Here is a 21,631-nt window from a genome sequence, read left to right as displayed (position 1 = left end):
ATTTTTATGAAAAATATTTTCCAAGACAACAAAAAAATTAGTGAAATTGTTACAGATCTCTTTTTAATTGTTTTAGTAGAAGACAACTGGATTCTTATATCTGTTTTTTCCACTCAATTTGTTGTGATACAACAATGTGTTGTGTTGTTTTGACATGAAGGAAATTTGGCCATACACAGATATATAGTTAGAAAAATTTTAATCCTTTTTTAAGATAATTGTGGATGTTTTTCTTTGATACTATACCAAAACCCAGCAAGTGTAGTTTCTTTGATATTGTTGTTTTTTTAAGTCAAGTTGATTGAAGTATAATTTACAGAGGATAAAATGTATTTTGTTTGGATATACAATTCTGTGAGTTCTGATTAACCCATACGATCATACAACCACCACCACAATAAAAACGTGGAATATTTCCATCACCCCCCAAAGTTTCCTCATGCCCTTTTGTAATCAGCCCTTTCCCCTCCCTCCCAGCTTCTGATATGATTTTTTACCCGTACTTCTGCCTTTTTCAAAATATTGTGTAAATGGAGTCATACAATATGTAGCCTTTTCAGACTGTCTTCATTTTTAGCATAGTGTGTTTGCAATTTATCCATTTGTTTGCAGCTATCACTAGCTCACTTCTTTGTATTGTATAGATGTTTATTTTTCCATTTACCAGTGCTAGATATCAGGTGGTTTCTGGCTTTTGGTGATTCTGAATAAAGCCACTCTAAACATTAATGTATAGATTTTTGCATGGACATACGTTTTCATTTCTTAGGTAAATACCTAGGCATGAGATTGCTGTGTAGTATGGTAGGTGCACATTTCACTATAAGAAGTTGGCAAACTGTTTTTCCTAAGTGGCTGGACCATTTTGAATTCCCGCCACCGATGTGTGAAAGTCCGAGTTGCTCTACATATTTACCTGCACTTGAGATTGTACATTTTGTTTTTGTATTGGTCATTCCAATCAGTATTAGATCTAGTTTCAGTTTGCATTTCCCTCATTATTAGTGATATTGAGTATTTTTTTATGTAGTATTTCCCGTTCATATCTCTTTGATAAAGCATCTATTTGAATCTCTTGCTCAGTTTTTAGAAATTGGGTAGTATGTTTTCATATTGTTGAGTTGTGAGAGCTCTTTATATTTTCTGAATATCAGTTATTTTTAAGGTATGTAATTTGCAAGTATTTGCTCCCAGTCTGAATTTTTTCCCTTAACTTTCAAAGAGAAGTTTCAAATTTAATGAAGTTCAACTTACCAGTTTTTTCTTTTGTAGCTCATGTGTTTTGTGTTCTCAGAAATCCTTCATAATTTAGGGTCACCAGATTTTTCATTTTTTTCTAGAAATTTTATAGTTTTAGGTTTTAGTTTGGGTCTGTGATGTGTTTAGAGTTAATTTTTGAATACAGCATGAGCTATGAGTTGATAATGAGTTGAGGTTCTTTGTTTTGCATATAGATGTCCAATTGTTCCAGCGTCAGTTGTTGACTTTCTCTGCTAAATGCATTGGTACCTTTGCTGTGTATCAATTGACTGTATGTGTATGGGTCTATTTCTGGATTCTCTGTCCTGTCCTGTAGGTTCATGTGTCTGTCTTTTTACTAAGACCACACTGTCTTGATTGCCGAACCTTTAGTACAAGTCTTAAAAACAAGTAATATGGGGAGTTCCCTGGCGGTCCAGTGGTTAGGACTTGGCGCTTTCACTGCCATGGCCTGGGTTCAATGCCTGAGTGGGGAACTAAGATCTCACAAGCCACGCAGTGCGGCCAACAAACAAACAAACAGGATGAATTCTGTTTTGTACATCTTTTTCAGAATTATTTTGGGTATTCCAGTTCCCTTGCTTTTCCATGTAAGACAAGAGATAGTTTCTTAAAAGTTAGTTACAGTGTGGAATCTGAAACCACTAATGAACTTTTTGTCCTCTGTAATGTTAAAATCTACTTGGCTATCTTGAATTTTGTATGGATTTTTTGCCCATGAGTGTTTTTCAAGCGTCATGCGTAATTCACTTGGAAAATATTGGTTCTCTGAATTATATAGACCTTCTAAATATTGGCACATCTCATTATTCTGTATTTAAAAGTCACATTTGTTAATATCACCACTCATCAGAAATTCTTTAAGTATTGGGAAGGTGTCAGGCTAATGGTGGTGGTAAGTACAAATTTTCCAAAATTCTTATTTTTGCTTGAAAACTCATATTTTATTATTGGCAGTGCATACTGTCAGTGTTTTTCTTGAAGTAACAGGTTTACTTGGTTCATTTTGGGAACATTTCTGCCAAATACTCAAGTCTGAATAACCTTGGTTGGTTTAGTTCACAACTCAATCATGCAAGGGCTTTTTCTGGAGGCACAATCATTGTACTTCAGTGTGTAGCAGCAGTGCTTTTGGTTAGTTCCCATTTTGTCACACAATATTGAGAAGAAGTCTACTCAAGGGTCAAGATTTTTAAAAAATTAACAACTGTACTGCTTTCCATCAAGGACATTCTTAAGTGAAACTGGCCTTTTACAGAGAAACCTTGTGATATATGTGGTTGCTTTCTATTATTATGTTTATTATACTTAAAGTGCAGAGATTGACCTGGAAACCTGAACCCAATGTTATAACACTAGTAAGGCAGTAAATTATTGACATTTTAGGGAGATTTGAAGTTTCGTATACTGGGAGACGAGACAATCTGTTTAAGAACAAATACAGTTATATTAAAAGTTGTCGTTTTATTATCTTATAGGTGCTATACTTGGTAGATCAGAAACTCAGGAGTGTATTTTCTATAATGCTAATTGGGAAAGAGATAGAACCAATCGAACTGGTGTTGAATCCTGTTATGGTGACAAAGATAAACGGCGGCATTGTTTTGCTACCTGGAAGAATATTTCTGGTTCCATTGAAATAGTGAAGCAAGGTTGTTGGCTGGATGATATCAACTGCTATGACAGGTAAGAACACATTTTATTTTTTTATGATAGTGTTGAATAATTTTCATTTCCTCCATTCCCCCCACCCCCATTTCTTTAAAAGGAGAAAGATCAATGCATGGATTTTCACGTAAATGTTTCTTTTTTAAGATGGGATTATGAAGACCATTATAACATGTTGTAATGACAAGATATATATTTTAAAGTAAAAAAATAAATATAGCATGTTTATGTTTTATCTTCGATATAGTTTGAATAATCTATCAAGTAGTGAGAACTTTAGATAAGAAACATTTCTTTCCATATGTTGTAGGGTTATAGGTTTTTTTTTAAACACCAATTTTAAGGAAAAAGGATTTTTAAAATTGCTTTAAGAGAGAATATATCTGTTGAAAATCTATCCTGAAGGAGAATAAAGCTTAATCATAGTATTTAATTTCCTTTTAGTTTCCCTCTTTATGTATCTGGAAGAAATTGATCTCACTACATTTCCTTGCAGAGTAGGCCTTTGTTCTTTATCCCAAGAGACATTTTAACTTGACATTCAGAATTACATCAGAACTAACACAATCCTCATAGAAAGCTACATTTTATTTAAAAAATCTTGTTTAAATTGTTTTATTCTGTTGGAAATAAAATATAGTGGATATGTCATTGACTGCCTGTGATCTTTCTGCAAGGTGTCCCTAGATGTTTGGCCGATCACTTAAACTGCCTGGGCCACAGGATTTTCACTGAGGGTGGGTGCTGATGACTGCAGAAGGTACAGAATCCTAGATAACCAGACTTTTTGGAGCCAAATAACTAATACACTCACGGAACTCTAGCTACATACTGATCCACTTTCAGGGGCTTTAATAGATTACCACAAATCTGTGGTTGATTGGCCATATGTGATTAATAGTAAAATGTGTTGAATAAACTCATGAAAATTGGATTAGCTCCACTTTTGGTGAAAATTAAAATTGTCATTTAGGTATATATTTACTATTTAGGGTATACTTCTACATCTTTGAATTTTCTGGGGATTATTACTCTGTAATTATACATTTTAGCTGTATTTCTGATTATTAGCTTCTTTATTAACAGAGGTGATCATTAAGTGATATTTGCTGTTATGAAAGAGTAAGTGAGCCACTAGGGAAACAGTATAGATGTTCCTCAAAAAATTAAAAATAGCAGTGATATAGCAGTTCCACTTTTGGGTATATATCTAAAGGAAACGAAAACACTAACATGAAAAGATATATGCACCTCCATGTTTATTGCGGCATTATTTACAATAGCCAAGATGTGGAAACAACCTAAGTGTCTGTCAGTGGATGAATGGGTAACGAAAATATGGTCTATGTATACAATGAACTGTTTTTCAGCCATAAAAAAGAAGAACATCTTGCCATTTGCGACAACACTGATGACCTTGAGGGCATTATGCTAAGTGAAATAAATCAGATGAGAAAGACAAATACCATATGATCTCACTTGTATGTGGAATCTTTAAAAAAAAAAGAAAAGAACCCATATATATAGAGAACCATTGGTGGTTGCCAGAGGCCGGGGATGAGGGGTGGGCAAATGGGTGAAGGGAGTCAAAAGGGTATGAATTTTCAGTTATAAAACAAATAGGTCCTGGGGATATAATGGGAGATGTGATGTAATGGTGACTATAGTTAATAATACTGTATTGTATATTTGAAAGTTGCTAAGGAACTTAGCAACATTTAAGTAAATCTTAAAAGTTCTCTTCACAAGAAAAAAAAATTTGTAACTATGTGTGGTGATGAGATGTTAACTAGACTTACTGTGGTGATCATTTCACAATATATGCAAATATCCAATCACTAGGTTGTATACCTGAAACTAATGTAATGTTATAGCAAATTATATCTCAATTTATAAAAAAAGAAAAGTTGAGGAAGAAGTTAGGGAAAAAATGAGGTTTGGAGGTCATCTTTATTCAAAACTGTCTTTATTAATTAGTTGAAATCAGGGATCCCTGTTCTTTTTATTGTAAAATGCTGCTGTGCTTCTCACCTAAAACCAGTATTACTGGATATTAAACTTTGCTACATAATGTGAGTGAGTTGTTCAGTGCAAATGCCTGCTCTTAACAGTGATAATCACTACATCAGCTTTGTTTCTAGGGGTTAAATGCCAATTTAAAAGTATGTGAATTTCTGCTTTTATGTTCTGAATTTGATTAAAAAAGAAATATTAAAGGTAGTAACATAAATAAGAGAAAGGAAAAGAAGATTCAAGAAATGTCAAAGTGTGGAGGAAAAGACAGTGGTAAAAAGAATGAAATTGAATGGTGAAAAGTATTGATAATTTACTTCAGTTAACTAGGCTAGGTATTTAATCACGTTAACCTATGATTTGATTCATGATTCTAAATATTAAATTTTAAATTTGTAACTTTCTCTTTATAAATTGTTAGAAATTTAGCTTTCATTTGTCCTTTACTTTCTACTAAATAGACATTGGTATAGATTTTATTTCAAAGTTTGATTTTATTAAAATTGCCTTCTCCCTGAAATTTCTTGAGCTTTTCACTTTAGAGTTAAATTCAACCTTGTTATTTTCTAACAGCCATTATAAAAGTTCACAGTTGATTTGTAATGTGTCTTTAAATCTACCTGATGTTATTAGCAGTATTTAAATATCTGATTTTAAAAACTAGGTATAGCTATTTTTTTAGTGGTTGATTAGGATTTAATCTAGATGCTAAACCCCTATCTTTTCAGTAACTCAGGTCCTATATAGAAGGCTGCCTTCCCCCTACCCCCTAAATCAACCCACCTCCAGTCAGTTTTTGAGTTACTAGGGCCTGTATGTTTGTTGTTACATATTGCTCTTGTTGCTTATCCTTAACCCTGTTCATTGTGTTCAGGGAATTTAAATCTTCTGCAAAAATGGCTTAATTCCCAAGCCTGGTTTAGGTCTCTGATGTTGAAATATGTTCTGCCACGAGATATGAACAGGAATTATTTTGTGCCTGTGTATTTATATGTATACATAGGCGTATAGGTATGTATTTATATGTGTACACACACATACAGTTTTTTATATATAGTGTTGAGTTATTGTATTCATAAAATGGGAAAGCTATATTTCCTGTAAGTAAAAGCACTCCTAAACCAAATTTCTTCATTGGCTTTATGTTCCTCTTCAAGCTTTTCTACTAATTAAACAAACAATGAAAAAGATGGTTGCCTTAGATTGATCATTAAAAACCAAATTAAAGAAGTGGTTTCAAGGAGCCAATGTGATTGTTACAAAATCAGCTCTTGATTTATTTTTCTGATGAGATTTAATAATAGGATTCAAGGAACATTTTTGTCTTTTAAGAATTGATTATTGAATATTAATAAAAATCTCAAAGTTGACTATAAATGACTTATTCATTATTTTATCTCTGAGAACTTTAGAAAAACACCTATTGTAGATTCAGAGTAATAATGTTGATTTTAATTATTTCTCCTCTTTTTGTTTATAGGACTGATTGTATAGAAAAAAAAGATAGCCCTGAAGTATATTTTTGTTGCTGTGAGGGCAACATGTGTAATGAAAGGTTTTCTTATTTTCCGGAGATGGAAGTCACACAGCGTAAGTTCACAGGGAAAATGCATATGTCTGTTCAACTAGTAGATTGAAAACAAAGCATATTTGTGTTGATGGAATAATTTACTCCCATCTTCTCCTACTCTTTATTTTTTCTCCTAAAATTTGACACTATAATAAATATTTATTGTGAAATTTTGTCGACCAAATCTGAGTGGTTTTCTTCCTCCTCTTTTCCACAGCTACTTCGAATCCAGTTACACCAAAGCCACCCTATTACAACATCTTGCTCTATTCTTTGGTGCCACTTATGCTAATTGCGGGGATTGTCATTTGTGCATTTTGGGTGTACAGGCATCATAAGATGGCTTACCCTCCTGTGCTTGTTCCAACTCAAGTAAGTTATTGTCTTGTACTTTGTGTTGTTTTAGATTTTACATTTTAAAGAAATATTACTGTGGTGAAACCACAGTAGATTGTTACAAATCATTTTCCTTTGGAGTTAATTTTTGAATATTTATTGTCATGGGAACTATAGCTAATTTTGCAAACTTATTAATTTGCTGTGTCCTAATCTTAAGGGTTGAAGTGGAGTAGAATAAATAGTATTCCCATTCCAGTTCTTCTTTGGAGAGTTTTACTGTCATTATATAGTACTTTAAAACGTGGGATATACTCTGCTGTCTTTCTTGAGAAGTAGTTGATGATGGAGAAGTGATATCATAGCCCTTTCTTTCCCTTATATTTTCTCCTCCATTCCTAAGTTGTTGTGTCTTTTTCAAAACTACTTGCCAAAAAATCCTTTTAACCATGGTGAGGGACCCAGTAAGGTAACCAAGAATGTGGGATAGAGAAGTTTCACAAAGGCATCAAGAGGATAGATATATCTATAAAATTGTTGTTGTAGGGAAGAGGGGCAACAGTTCTCATCATGTGTTGTTTGTAGTTCCAAGTATATATATTTTTATTTGCAGCATATTAAACGTGTCCTGAAGTCTGAAAACTTTTTTAATGCCCTTGATTCTCCCTCCCTCGACACCGAATATATCTGAAAATATAGGTGTGGTGGGTAGGTAGTCAGAATAAATTCATGAAGTTTTCCTCACTATCATGTGGACAGTTGGAGCTGATTCAGTGCTTTACAAGGACTTTTAATATAAGTAGTTAACATTCTACAGGCAGAGGAAAGGTGATAACTTTTGGTTTAATTGCTTGAGATGTCTTTAAACTCACGTTTGTGTTTCTTTTGACTCTTAAGATCAGATTACCTCAGCCTTCTGGATCTCTTGGTTTAACTTTGTTTCTCTAATACCACTAGGATTAATGGTTAAAACTTGGTAGAAGAAAATGGTAAAGTCTTATAATTTAATGACCAAAACAACTTCTTCACTTTAAGCTTTATTTACATAACATATTCCTTTCTCAGTGCTTGAAGCAATCTGTTGGCATTAGATCATTGATCCCTGTAATCTTTGTAAGATGTGTATATGGAGAAATAAGCCCAAAGGTAAAACTCCTCATTTAGTAAATTAGGTAAACACACTATTTTGTACAGCTGAAATATTTTAACTTTTAACATTAGTAGATAACTTGTAGATTTGTTAAAAATCACTTTTAAAAGTACTTTAAAATTTTAAAAATTTAGTGCCTGATAAATATATGTAGTTTACTCCAAAATGTCCATAGAATACACTTTACTTTCTGTTGGTGGTAACTATTTTTTATTTAACATCTACATTTAAAAGAATGAGTATTTACTGTTGGTGACATGCATTGATTTGTGAAGCTGTCTCTTTCAGTAACGTAAGAGCAGTTGCCTTTATTAGGATCACCAGCAGAAATAAATGTGGGAGCTAACTTCCTTCTAAACCTCCAGTTTGAATGTAATCATATCAATTCAGAAGTCTGTGATGCTGATTCAAAAGGAGAGTTATGGACAAATGCAAATTAAATTTGACACATAAAATATATTGATAGGGGGTTTTAGGAAGCTCCATTTTACTTACTTTGATGGTGAGTACAACAAAATATTTGTACAAAGACTATTTTAAATGTATTTGTGCAGATTGTAATGACATAAATAACAATGCCACCTTGGGCTTATATAATTCTATTTTCAAAAATGATTATTTCCTGTACATGATTTTGCAAAGTAGTCAGTTTGCTTCATAGAGATCTACTTTTTTTTGTTTTGTTTTCTTATATTGTCTCTAATTAGTGATTAAATTGTTGTGAATTTAACACAAAAAAGAAAAGAAAAAAAAAAGAAAGAGTATTTAGTAATATAGTAGTGTCTAAATTTACCCTGGATTTGTGATATGATAGAAACAAACTGGAAACTACATTTAAAAACAAATTTGTTAAATTTCTTAATAGAACTTTAAAAATAATAATGTAATCCTATAGATAACATTGATTTATATAAAATATTGGTAAAAAAGTGTGGTTGGACATTTTTATTTAAAGGGCTGGATATCATATATTTGAGGCCACTTTATTTAGAAATGCTAATTAATTCAAGGGTTTGGATTTTTAGAAAGGAAAGATGGATTATTATTCATAAATAAGAACTAGGAATGCTCAATGAGTATCCATCTCTGTGGGTTTTGGATATTTGTTGCAATGGTTAATGTTATTGTACACATTTATTTAGGGTTTGTGTTGTTCTCTGGTGAATTTGCAAGAATTGTATGAATTACTGAAAAATAAGGAATGAACTTAAAAAGGTTTTGTGATGGAATGACCTGGAATGGTCAGGCTTTGTTATGAAAAATTTAAGACATGCCTGACTTTATGCTTTCCTTCTGTCATAAACTGTGTTGTGGAAAAGGAGCATTGTCATCAACGTGGAACTTCATACATGTTCATCTTTCACTGTTTCAAATGGTATAGAGTCATGCTATAAGTCTCATTTTTGGTGAGAGCTTTATGCAGACTACTTCTGCAAGATTACTTAGTGGCCATCTTGTTACAAAATGCTCAGTTTTATTTCTGCTTCAAAAAAATGATTGTTAATTGTATCAAGCATTAATTGAACATTTACAGTGTGCTGGAGTACTGGTAAGTTACATAGATGTATTAATATATATATATAAAATACACAAAAAATACATAAAAATTTCCCCATGATTTCCAAGTTGTGACCAGTATGTAAGGATCATCTTTGGAATTTGTTAAGAAATACAAATTCCTGGACCACGCCCCTGAAAGTATGGAATGGGGCCTGGGATATTATGATTCTAGTAAGTTTTCCAGGCAATTCTGGTGACCAGCCAGGTGTGGAAAGGACTGATCTGATTTTACCTCACAGGGTTGTTTATGTAGTGTTATAATCCCCATTTTATAGATAAAGAAATTGAGACAGAGCAAAGCTCACAAGTATCAGGGCTGGAATCTGAACCAAGGACTCTGACACTAAAGCTTTGCTCTTACTGCTTATGCTGTTCTGCCTCTCTTTTTTCAGAAAGCAGATGCTTTTGCTGTTTCAGATAATTCGGTAAACATCCCTGCCATTTCAAAATCATTCTAAGAGGGAATTTATTTTCCTATTTTGGGATGTTGAGTAGTTTGACTACTAAAGTGAGCAATAACATGATCACATTGTCTCACAGGGGACAGAAGGGGAAATAAACAAGTCATCTGTTTTCCATTAAAATTTTTTTAGCACACATTTTAGAATAGGGTTTATGAACATTGATTGGGTTGCACGTAAAGATTCTTGTGCTTCTGAGTTGATAGTGCCAATGCCCTAGCTATTCAAGACTTTTTTGAGGGACAGGAGAAGTAGATAAGGGAAACATACTACACATTTGAAGTCTTAAGGTGTCTTCTGCATTTCACCCCATATTCATGTCCCCATATTCAAAGTTTAATTTCAAGACCAGTTAGGAAAAGATCTTACATTCTTGTTGTGCATTTCTGCAACAATCTTCCTTCTAATTTCTTCACTTTTAGACAATGACATAAAATTTGTCATTCTCTTTTCTTAGGGAAACTTTTTCTTAAAAGTGTTGGCTAAAGGCTGGTGATAGCTTATTGTTGGATCATTCCTACAATAAGAACTATATTTGAAGAGAATTTACAGTGATTCTCAGCAGAACAAGCTAACGTTACATATACTGTGCTCATTCATTGGTCTGATCTCAGTCTTTTATTTATTCTCTTTGTGGGTAAAATTCAGTCTTACGGGGTATTCTGGAAGACTAAGACATATCTACATACATCTCTTAATAAGCTGGTTCTGGCAGTTAAATGGTAGGATTCTTTATTTCTAAGACATCAAGTTGTTTAAAGTTTCTTCTGGTTTGGTTAGTATTTTGAAGAAGTGATACAGGGATATACATGCTTTAAAATCTGGTCTTTAATTACGGTTCTAATTTATTTTAAAATAAAAAATATTCTAAAATAGATCTATCATAGTTAAAGACATAGAAAAAAGTAATTGTGCTTTTTTTTTTTTTTTTAAGAAATAAACCTTTCTTCTTTCTTTATAACCTGTAACTACTATGTTTCTAACGTTTTTTCATGTTATCACTGTCTTCCCCTCATCCTGGATGAAAGCCTTGGAGACAGTAACTTCTCCTATTCTTAGCCCTGTTATTTATGAACTCCAGTACCTTTTCATCCTTTCTGATCCTGTGGTTTTCAGGACGTTATTATGCTGGAGGCTGAGATTATTTCTGTAGTCTCATAGCTGGTCTTCTTGTTTCCAGTTCTCTCTCTCTATCTATACTATTGCTATACAGTAACATTTTGCACGTCTGATTATGTTACTTCCGTGCTTAAAAATATTTGAGGGCTCTGAGTGATCCAACAGCAAGAATACAAAGTTTGGAACATGACATGTCGTCTTCCATACTTTGTCTGCCTTTTGATTCTTTTCTTCCATTACACCCTAAGCCATCCATCATATATATCTAGAATGGTATTAGTTACGTGCCATCCTTGAAAGAATTGAGAAAATAGTGCTCAAGTCAGTTTCTCTCTTTTGTGATTCAGATGAAATAACTTAGGTTGAGAAAGGTTCTGGCCATTTGTGAGCATGTTCCATTACCACACTTTATTATAAGCTCCTTAAAGGCAAGATATGTATTGTACTCACTACTGTATCTCATGCAGTGTTTGCATGTAATAACCATTCTGTAAGTGATGAATTGCTGAACTGACTTTGTTTCATTTAGTGTTATACCAAGTGATAATGCAGTATACCCAGGAATTGTTTAATAAACATTTTATGTGCTTTAGGACTTTATTTCTTGGGGATAAAATAAGTTGAAGTTTTTCAGGCTTTTATAAGAGAATGCCATTATTCAATTCTTTCTGTAATCACAGGTGTGAAGCATCCTTTTAATTTGCATTACCTGGGTCACCTTTTCTTTTGCCTATCCTGAAACTGTCTTTCTGTATGTAGGTGGATGCTCTTACAATCTCCAGTAAGTGAATTGAATGCAAACTGGTTTTTCTAGTACCAGTGAGTCACAAATATGAGGGAATTGATGCATTGACTCTGTTAAGAAGTCTTATTGTGGTTAGAGTTAATGTGGTTTCAGTGAAACTGTTTGCATTGCTTTCATAACCATATGTAAGCTTAAGTTTCCTTCTTATAAAATCTATATTTGTGCTGATAAAAAATATCACTTGATAAGAAAATGCAGTTTAGGGGCTAGAAATTACCTACCTTTAACAAGGTATGAAGTTAGCTTCTTGTTAATTTTTGAAGGCTATATAATAGCACTAAAGTATTGCAGCATTAATACTTTTTAAATGACATCAATCTCTTCAGTCCTGACATAACATTTTCATGACATTTTATCTAGATTTTGGTCTGACTAAAGGCTTTCAGATATTTGGAATACTGAGCTGTGCATACAAAACAATGCTGTTGACCTTAATATTAAAGTAATAATAGGTTGTCGTTTCACAGTATGTCAGATTACTATCCACTGAGAAACCAAGCCATCTGTGACAATGCTTTGTAGTATTTTCCTGTTGAACATGAGTTTATATATGTACCCATTTAAAATTAATAAGATACTAAAGGGGTAGCATAACATTATTCAGCCAAGTCAGTTTAGGAGAGTGTGCTGCTTCCTTATTTGGAGAAGATGCAGGGAGAAGTTTACTGAGTTTTATTGAATATTTAATATGTTAGTATTAAGTTATACTTACAAAATAAATATTACATCTGTAGAAGCACATCTTGAAATAGGTTGATTGCTAAATGGCTGGAGTTTAAGAACACATCTCTCTCTTTCACTTTCTCTTCCATTTAAAAATTAACTACAAATGCTTGCTTGTTATAGCAAGACAAATTATACAGAAAGAAGTATGTCCAAGAAAAGGAGAGAATCATTTGTTCTTCCTCTTTTTCCTTTATCAGTTTCCTGAAATAACCAGTTTTAACGGGTTGGTGTGTATCTTTTGACATCTTTTTCTAATCTCATTTGAGTATATATGTATTTTCTTTTTTATAAACTATGAAATGTTATTCTACAGTTGCTTTCTTTTAACAGTATATTGAGGACAGCTTTTCAGCTTAGTACTTTTAATCTATCTCATTCTGATTGTATGATGTATTTTTAAGTGAAATTTAGTGGTGCTTTAATGTATGCTCATAAGATACCAAAATTTGATGTTTTATTAGCTTAGAGTTTGTGTTAGGTTTCTGCTAAGAGCTAGAACCTACACTTCACACGTAGTTTTTAATTGTATTATTTTAAGATATTTAATGTGGTGGTATATAATTCTACTGCCTAACTCTTGAGCACCTTTTTTTTTTTTTTCCATATATGCCTAAGAAACAGGGCTACTACAAATGTCTCTTTGTGTCATTATTTTTGTATTGATAACCTAAATTACAACTTATTTAAAAAAATTTTTGTTTTAAATTTATTTTTGGCTGTGTTGGGTCTCCATTGCTTCACGTGGGCTTTCTCTAGTTGCAGCAAGCGGGGCTACTCTTTGCTGCATTGCGCGGGCTTCTCATTGCAGTGGCTTCTCTTGCCTAGAGCATGGGCTCTAGTTGCACGGGCTTCAGTAGTTCAGCACATGGGCTCAGTAGTTGTGGTACACAGGCCTTAGAGCACATAGGCTCCAGTAGTTGTGGCTCGCGGGCTCTAGAGTGCAGGCTCAGTAGTTGTGGCACACGGGCTTAGTTGCTCCGTGGCATGTGGGATCTTCCTGGACCAGGGATTGAACCCATGTCCCCTGCATTGGCAGGTGGATTCTTAACCACTGTGCCACCAGGGAGGTCCCACAACTTACTTCTATATATACTTCTAAACTAATTGTAGGGAGAAGTATCATAAATTATCCATAGACATGCAGCTTGACAAAGTTTTACTCTAGTTAGGTGTATATAAGTTGTTTCTCTTACAAATGTATAGACAGGCCCACTTGGAGGTTGGCTGAAATTCTGTGTCCAAAAGCAAAAAAGAAGGGGAGAAGGAGCGAAAGGGGGAAAAAAAAAGCTGTACCAAAAGCTTAAAACAAGTTAAAGCTGCACATTAAAATTAATCAAAGGACCTTATTTCTAAAAATGACATATTAAATTTTAAAATCTTGAAATCAGTTTTTCTTTGGCCTGTGAAGGGCCCCACCTTGTTTGCCAATTTACGAATGGGACTGATGCATATAGACCAGAGTGCATAATATCTCCTTTTTCTTGTGTGGCAAGGAGATGGTAGATAGGAAGAAGTGAGCTTGCTTTTCTCTCTGTTTTTTATTTCCTGGACCTCATCCTCGATCTGTTCCATCATTCCTAGCTACTTCATTGCTGTCAAACTTTTTTTTTTAATCTGAGGTAATAAAAATGAAGAAGTCCATTTGTTAGTGAAAGCTGCTTGCATCAGATAGGCTGGGGAGGTGTTCATGTTGGTTGGTTTGTTTTATTTTTGCTTAACTATTCACCTGTTGCTTGAGCGCCTACTGTGTGCCAGGTGCTGTGCTTGATGTATAATGTTAAGTGGCTCAGGGACAGTCTCTGCTGGCCCTTCTGGAGCCCAGAGTTAACATGTAGGTGCACTAAAAATAGGTTGGTTGATTGGTTGTTTGACTTTGCAGCTTGGAGAGGAAGGGTAAAAAGAGTAAGAAGGGAATTGCTTCAATAATTTTGGGCAAAGATGGAGGAAAGGAGGAGAAATGTTTGATTCCAGTTCTGTAGTGATTGGGAGAAGAGCCACATCTGGGGTGCTGGGCTAATTTTAAGTGCTCAATAAGTTTTAGCTGTTAATTGCCAATGTACAATGAAATTGTACTCCAAAGGAAGAATTTTTTGTTGAAACCATTGATTTCAATATTAAAATTGATTTATTGAAATTATTTTACTTGAAAATAATTTCAAAATATTGGCATATATATGTGTCAATACTTTGAAATTAATTTCAAATAATAAAAAATTTCATTTTGAGTACTCTGTCAAGCACTGTACAGAGCACTTTATACATATTAACTCAGTGTAATCTTTCAATACCCCATGATGTATATAGGTGAAGTGACTTGGCCTAGAGTCAGTCTGCTGAGTGGCAAAGCCTTGGACATTTATGTCCAAGGATTATTATTATCCATTGAAGTAATTTTAATTGAATAGCTCATTTCAGTAAATTATTAGGTTGGGTCCATAAAAAACTAAAGTAGGATACAGGGAGGGATCAGAGTACATAATTTACATTTAAAATAGTTTTTATAGTGACTATATATAGCCTTGCAGAGAAACATAACCATTTTATCACATCACAATTTATTAATGTATAGCACGGTCCTTTTCCTTTTTTCCACTTGCAGAACACAAATGCTAAATAAAAATAAAATCTCTTCTGTGCCCAGGAATAAACCTGACGCTCCTGAGCAGCAGCCAACAGAATAGGCGCGCCTGCCGCGTCTCCTTCAGGCTTGCAGCTCCAGTGCTGGCCGCCCTGAGGGGCTAGTCACTTCTCAGGGAACGTATGCAGAATCCTCACTCATCCACCTTGGTCTGCCTTCGTGCTTTGCTTTTGGAAGGAGCTAAGATGTGAGAAGTAGGAGTTGATGTATCATAGAGGAATTTTGAAGATCTAATTGGATAGAATCATGGCTGTGCATTTGACAGTATCAGTATTATTAAATCTGTGTTAACGTATAATGTCTTGCTTTCCTTAGCTCAGAAGCATTTGTCCTGATACACATACTATATTATTTCTTTACATATTCTATTTCTGTCTGCTTGGCAGTAAGTAGTCTTTTTTAAAATTTGCAATTGTAAAATGTCTTAGAATGTAAGATAATTATATGATTAAGAGGAAACAAATTCAGAATTTGTCAGTTTTCAAATACTTTGTTGAGCGGGTACTTAATTCTTCTTGATCATCCAAAGAGGTTGTTGAGTGAGTTATTAACAAAATTATGTATAAATATAAATCTTGGAATGGTTTAAATAGTAAGAGAAAATTTATAGTATATTTCACATATATTTATAGCATGTAAAAATCCATATTTCTAGAAAGATTTCTTTGTATTCTAGTTCTGTGTATCTAACTGCTTTCTTAATATCTCCACTTAGATGTCTCCAAGCACTTAACAATACAAGGGTAATGATCTTCTCTCTCAGACCTGGTTCTCAGTAAATGGAACCAGTAACCATTTGGTTGCACAAGTCAGAAATCTAGGATGTGTCCCAATACCGTTTTTTTCCACCTAATCTGCCTCCCTCTAGTACTTATTTCATTTCTCAAGGATCCTCTCCTCAGGAGGTCTTCTCTTATTTACCTTGCCCAGTATAAGTTAGGTTTCTCTTTACAGGTGCTCAAGGTAACTAAATTGCTTTTTATTGCTCTTATTTTATAATTATGCATTCATTAGTATGATTCTTTGATTAGTCTTTCTTCCCCACACTATAGTAAGTGTCATGAGAGCCTGGGTAGCCAGTGCCTGGCACAAACTAGGTGCTCAGTAAAGATTTGTTGAATGAATAGAGAAGTATTATTCATTCCTTTCTGATGTTTGTCAATAGTTAATTTCTTTTCCCCTTAAGGAATAAGCAGCAAGTCTCTTTCTCATCCAGCAACCTAATTACTTGACATTAATGTGCTGATTTGGTTTTCACTGTTATCTCCAGTCACAGTGCATGATATTCAAGTTTCATTTTCCAAGTTGTGAATCCAGATTATTTTGTTTGGTTACTCTTTATCTATTTGTGTATTTCGGTGAATTTATTTTTTTGGATTCTGTTTTGCCTCTTATTTTGTAACATAGTTTATGCATTGAGGCCTGTTCTTGGTGTGTCTTGTTTAGTTTGGATCGTTCTGTAGCTTATTCTAATACTCACTTATTGAGAGGTATATTGAGCAAAGGTGCACTTTTTTGGTAAGATGCATGGACAGCACCTACTTGCACAGTGTTACTACAGTGGCATCTTTGTCTCTGAAAGCACTGGTGTGAAAACAAAAACAGAGGTGTTTAAGCCTTGGAAGCTACAGTCTAGTTACTCATTTGACATGTATTCTTTCAAGGGATGAATTTTACTTTGTAGTACTGATAAAATGTTTTGATAGTGAGATTAGCTAAGCCTTTTAGATGAATTATTAAATAATCCTGAATCATTATCACAGGAGAAAATCAAGAAGCAAGAAAAACTAGTTAAGCAACTGGTACATATAAACAAGTTGTCAAATCTTTTTCGTCAGTGCTATTTGTTCTCTGTAGAAATATTGGAAACTGGGAAATATAGTCACGTGTTTGGAGGAATTCAAAGTCTTTCTTTACACTGGTGACAATATTTCTCTTGATTTTAAATTAGGGCCCTTACCTGTTGTGGGATGACTAGGAAAATGAAAATCTTGTTCTTTATCAGTATCTGAGTGTCCTGAGCCTGAAAAATATGCATGGATACTTCCTTCCAGGGCCACCACTGCTTGACCTCTTCACTCTGGATGTAGCTGGGGAAGTAGTTAACAGTAGGCCTGGTCTATCACTGTGTTCTGCTCAGTTCTGATCTTACTCTTCTCCCATCTTATTTTCTTTCCCTAGTGTATTATTTATGTAGCACACACTCACATAGGCACCAGAAATGTTTTTTTGTCTCACTGCAAGGATTCTTCCGTCTTCCATGAGAGGGGAATGAAGCAGTTCAGGAAGTTGGAGATGCTAGATTCTTAGGACAACTGTCTGAGAAACTTAACTCTAGCTATATAAAAATTTCTTGTGCTGCTCCTACAGTTTTTGTTAAAGGCAGTACTGCCCTCTGGTGTCCAGAGTCCAATTCCAACGCATAGCTTCTCAGCTAAATTGCTTTTTTTAAAAAAAACTCTTATAGTTAGGCCTTAGAACTTCTTAGAAAAATAAGTAACAATTATTTAAGACTTGGTTTAGTTTCTTTGCTGGCTTGAAGTCCATTGGATCAGGTAACTTGGGGTCATGCTAGAGTCATCTATATAATAATACCTCTTATCTGATAGGTAATGTCCAAGATTTAAAAAAGAATATATTACTTTCCTCTGTTTATAAGGAAAGTGTTCTCTGTTCTCATTTTAAAAATATGATACATTGGATCATTGCCAGCTTTTAAAAAGCTAAATCATTATTCTCCTTCCTTCACTTTTGTAACTGATGTGTCATTTTTCATTTCATTCTGGATATAAATCGTAATTTCTTTTGCCTGTGTTTTTTCTTCACAAGCACGCCTTTCATATAATGATAGAGGTAAGATGCATTGATGTTTGTTTTATGGTTGTGGCACTTTTTGTGGATGCATACTAAACATTTTGTTCTTAGATTTTTTGTTGTTGTTGTTGCTTTATTGTGCATCCTCTATAGTTTATAAATTTATGTTGTAGTTTTTTTTTTTCCACTTCTAGTATTAAAAACATGATTGGCTTGTCATAGTAGTAGTTTTTGGTTTTAAAGAATTGTTACCAGTGTTTATACTTATCTAAGGTGAAATGTAGAGACAACTGTTTTAGTTGGCTAGAAGTTAACACCTAATGGCTAGATTTTTAGCCTTACAAACCTTGTATTGCTTAATTTTTATAGTATGTCATTACCTTAAATATCAGCATGTGCTCATTTTTAACAGATGCTGACTTTCTGGTCAAATCCATTATCTTTTAATGTGAAATCTATATTTTCAGGTAGTTTCTTTCATCTTTGGCATCTTTAGCAAATGGACTGGCTAGAGAAGTATAACTTGATCTTTTGCTGTCTGGAAGTTTAAGGCTTTATTTAGATTAGAATTAACCTTTCATATGGAGAACTCAGAATAAGTAAAATGATCACAGACTGCTTTACAGCTCTTCACCTGTAATCTTTTATCCACTATTGGTTACAGTAATGATACTGTGTAGTGGTGCTGGGGTGGGGGGCACTTTCTCCAGCTATCGTCCTTTGTCGCTTCTCAACATGATGTCTTCTGATGCCATAATTTTCACATACAAATGGGTAAAGAAGAGGTGTAATCAGAACCATGTTCTAATGAATATCTTTTTAACTGTGCAAAATAGCATGGGTACTGCAAGAGAACTGGAACTTAGGGAAAGTTTTCAGGAACTCTGTAGTCCTTATAGTTACCCCTCCAAAAGTGGTTTTTCTCTGTAGCAGGGCAAAGCCATGTTTTATGGATAATATCAGAATGTTGTTGTCATTATGAAGTTTAAGTCTGAATTTGTCTCCCCAGGTTCGCATATATTTTAGGGGTATAAATCTTTATTCCTAGAATCAAGTATGAGGTTTTTTTGGGTAAATTAGTATAATGCTGCTAATAAACAGAAAATAATTTCTAATATTCTTAGATTATAGGATAAGTAAAAGCTAGATATGAGGGAAGTGGTTAAAACTTCCTTTAAATGTAAGCTCTTAAGTGTAAGAACTGAAAAGTATGTGAATTAGAAGAATAGTCCAATAATATTTTATTAGAAAAGCAAAAAGATATATTGACTGGTAGTATAGATTTTATAGAGTTATAATCTGTTACAGAGTTCTCATTTTTGAACCTAACCTTTCTAAGAATTGTAGAATTATCATTTCTAAGTTTTGACATTTTGTAGGAGTGTGCCTTTGTAGATCTTTTTCTCACCCTTTGAAAATTGGCCTGTGTTCTCCTAAATTTAAGCTTTTTACTTATAAGTAATTTTGACAAAGCATATTTTCAGGCTGTTAATATATAATGCTGACTGTAATGGTAATTTCATTAGAGTGATCTAAGATTTCTTACTGAAATAACGGTAGCTTAGAAACTTTGTAAACAGAGTCTTGGAAACTTACGGGAACTTTTAAGTTTATCTGTGCATTTGGAAAACATTCAGTGATTTTTTTTTTTTTTTTATTCTAAACATAGGCATTGGAAATTTTTGTTTCCTAAAATTAAGATTAATATTATATTGAAGTCTTATTTTGGATATTCTTTTATTTATTTTTTTAACATCTTTATTGGAGTATAATTGCTTTACAATGGTGGGTTAGTTTCTGCTTTATGACAACATGAATCAGCTACAGTAGCCAGGACATGGAAGCAACCTAAGTGTCCATCGACAGATGAATGGATAAAGAAGATGTAGCACATATATACAATGGAATATAAACAAAATTGAGTTATTTGTAGTGAGGTGGATGGACCTAGAGTCTGTCATACAGAGTAAAGTCTTATTTTGAACTGCCGACATATTCTTAATTTGAGATGTGCATTAAGTCATCTAAATCCTATTTTATAGACTGAATCATATCCATATGGTTGGTACTCTTGAGAATAGAGAATGGATAATGTGTATGTTATCTAGAGAGACATTATCAGTCAATTTATAAAAGTTATTAAAAATTTTAGTGTTTACATATAGTGCTATATTACTCTTTACCTGGTTATTTTCCCTCTTCAGCTTTTTACCCTTATCTGCATACTTTAATTTTTGTCATCCCTGCTTTGAAAACTCAACTTTTCTAACTTATCTCTAAAGGAGGGGGAATCATTGACTTTAACCTTATAGTTGTTTAAAGTTTTTCAAATTGAACTTTGTTTAGTTAGCATAATTATTCTTTTATGCAGTTATCCAATAATTCTTTTTTTTTTTTTAAACTTGTAGGTGAATATTTAGTTTTATTTATTTATTTATTTTTGGCTGTGTTGGGTCTTCGTTTCTGTGCGAGGGCTTTCTCCAGCTGTGGCAAGCGGGGGCCACTCTTCATCGCGGTGCACGGGCCTCTCACTATCGCGGCCTCTCTTGTTGCGGAGCACAGGCTCCAGACGCGCAGGCTCAGTAGTTGTGGCTCACGGGCCTAGTTGCTCCGTGGCATGTGGGATCTTCCCAAACCAGGGCTTGAACCCGTGTCCCCTGCATTGGCAGGCAGATTCTCAACCACTGCGCCACCAGGGAAGCCCCCCAATAATTCTTGAACTTAGAGCTCTGACTGGTTTCCTTTGCCTCTAGAAGAGGGTTTCAACTTGTTCCCTCCTGTCTCCACATTCACATAAGTCATATACTCCGATCAGTGGGGTCTCTTATTGCAGATACATATGATCAGTCAAGGAATGAGAGAGGGGGGTGTTCAGTTCTGGTAAAACTTCTCCAGAGTGTCTTGTGTCCCCTCCCACTGAGACTCATAATTTGAGAGGCCATACTTCTGTAAGATGTACATCTGACTTTCTTAACTTGTCACTCTGTTAAACTAAAATAATCTTTAGCTCTACTAACCTTTCATGTTTTGAATGTGTGAAGGAAAAGCAACTTTTGCAGACGTTTAAAAAATAAATAATCTGATGTTAAAATGGGTCACAGGAAGTCTTCTGGTTTATCATACTGTTTTAAAATAGGAATTCTCAAACCATTTTAGAAAGATTGTCTACTTTAGAAGAAGAAATTACATTATTTTTTCTCTTTAATACTTTGCAATGTTTCTATTGCTGAGGGTCTTTCTAATGTAGATGACAACTTTTAAAAAATCTTGAGTGGCGTCCAGGGTCTGAATAATGCCTAAAGGGAGCACTAACTGTCCTGAGGCATTAGAAGAGGAGGGGTTTTTTTTGTTTGTTTGTTTGTTTGTTTTAAGGAAGGAGAGTAAAGGCAGAGAGACATGCATTGATAAAGGGGTGACATACAATCTCCAAGTGTCTTAGGTGCCACCCAGTGTCATAAAGTCTGTTGCTGTTGCCACAGAAATTTTAGTTCTTCCTAACAATACTCATTAC

General features: G+C 34.0%; 1 protein-coding gene across 1 annotated transcript in view; it reads left to right on the top strand.

Moving 5' to 3' along the window:
• Positions 1 to 21,631, top strand: part of ACVR2A (activin A receptor type 2A) — an 83,308-nt gene that overhangs the window by 47,249 nt on the left and 14,428 nt on the right. Inside the window, exons 2-4 of the mRNA XM_068545162.1 lie at positions 2,739 to 2,946; positions 6,422 to 6,531; positions 6,729 to 6,883. Coding sequence (XP_068401263.1) covers positions 2,739 to 2,946; positions 6,422 to 6,531; positions 6,729 to 6,883 — 473 coding nt within the window. The remainder of the gene's footprint in view (positions 1 to 2,738; positions 2,947 to 6,421; positions 6,532 to 6,728; positions 6,884 to 21,631) is intronic.

This window comes from Eschrichtius robustus, chromosome 5 (assembly GCF_028021215.1).
Source record: "Eschrichtius robustus isolate mEscRob2 chromosome 5, mEscRob2.pri, whole genome shotgun sequence".
Taxonomy (NCBI): Eukaryota; Metazoa; Chordata; class Mammalia; order Artiodactyla; family Eschrichtiidae; genus Eschrichtius; species Eschrichtius robustus.
Note: the sequence above shows the minus strand (reverse complement) of the source record. Positions and strands in the feature narration are given on the sequence as shown.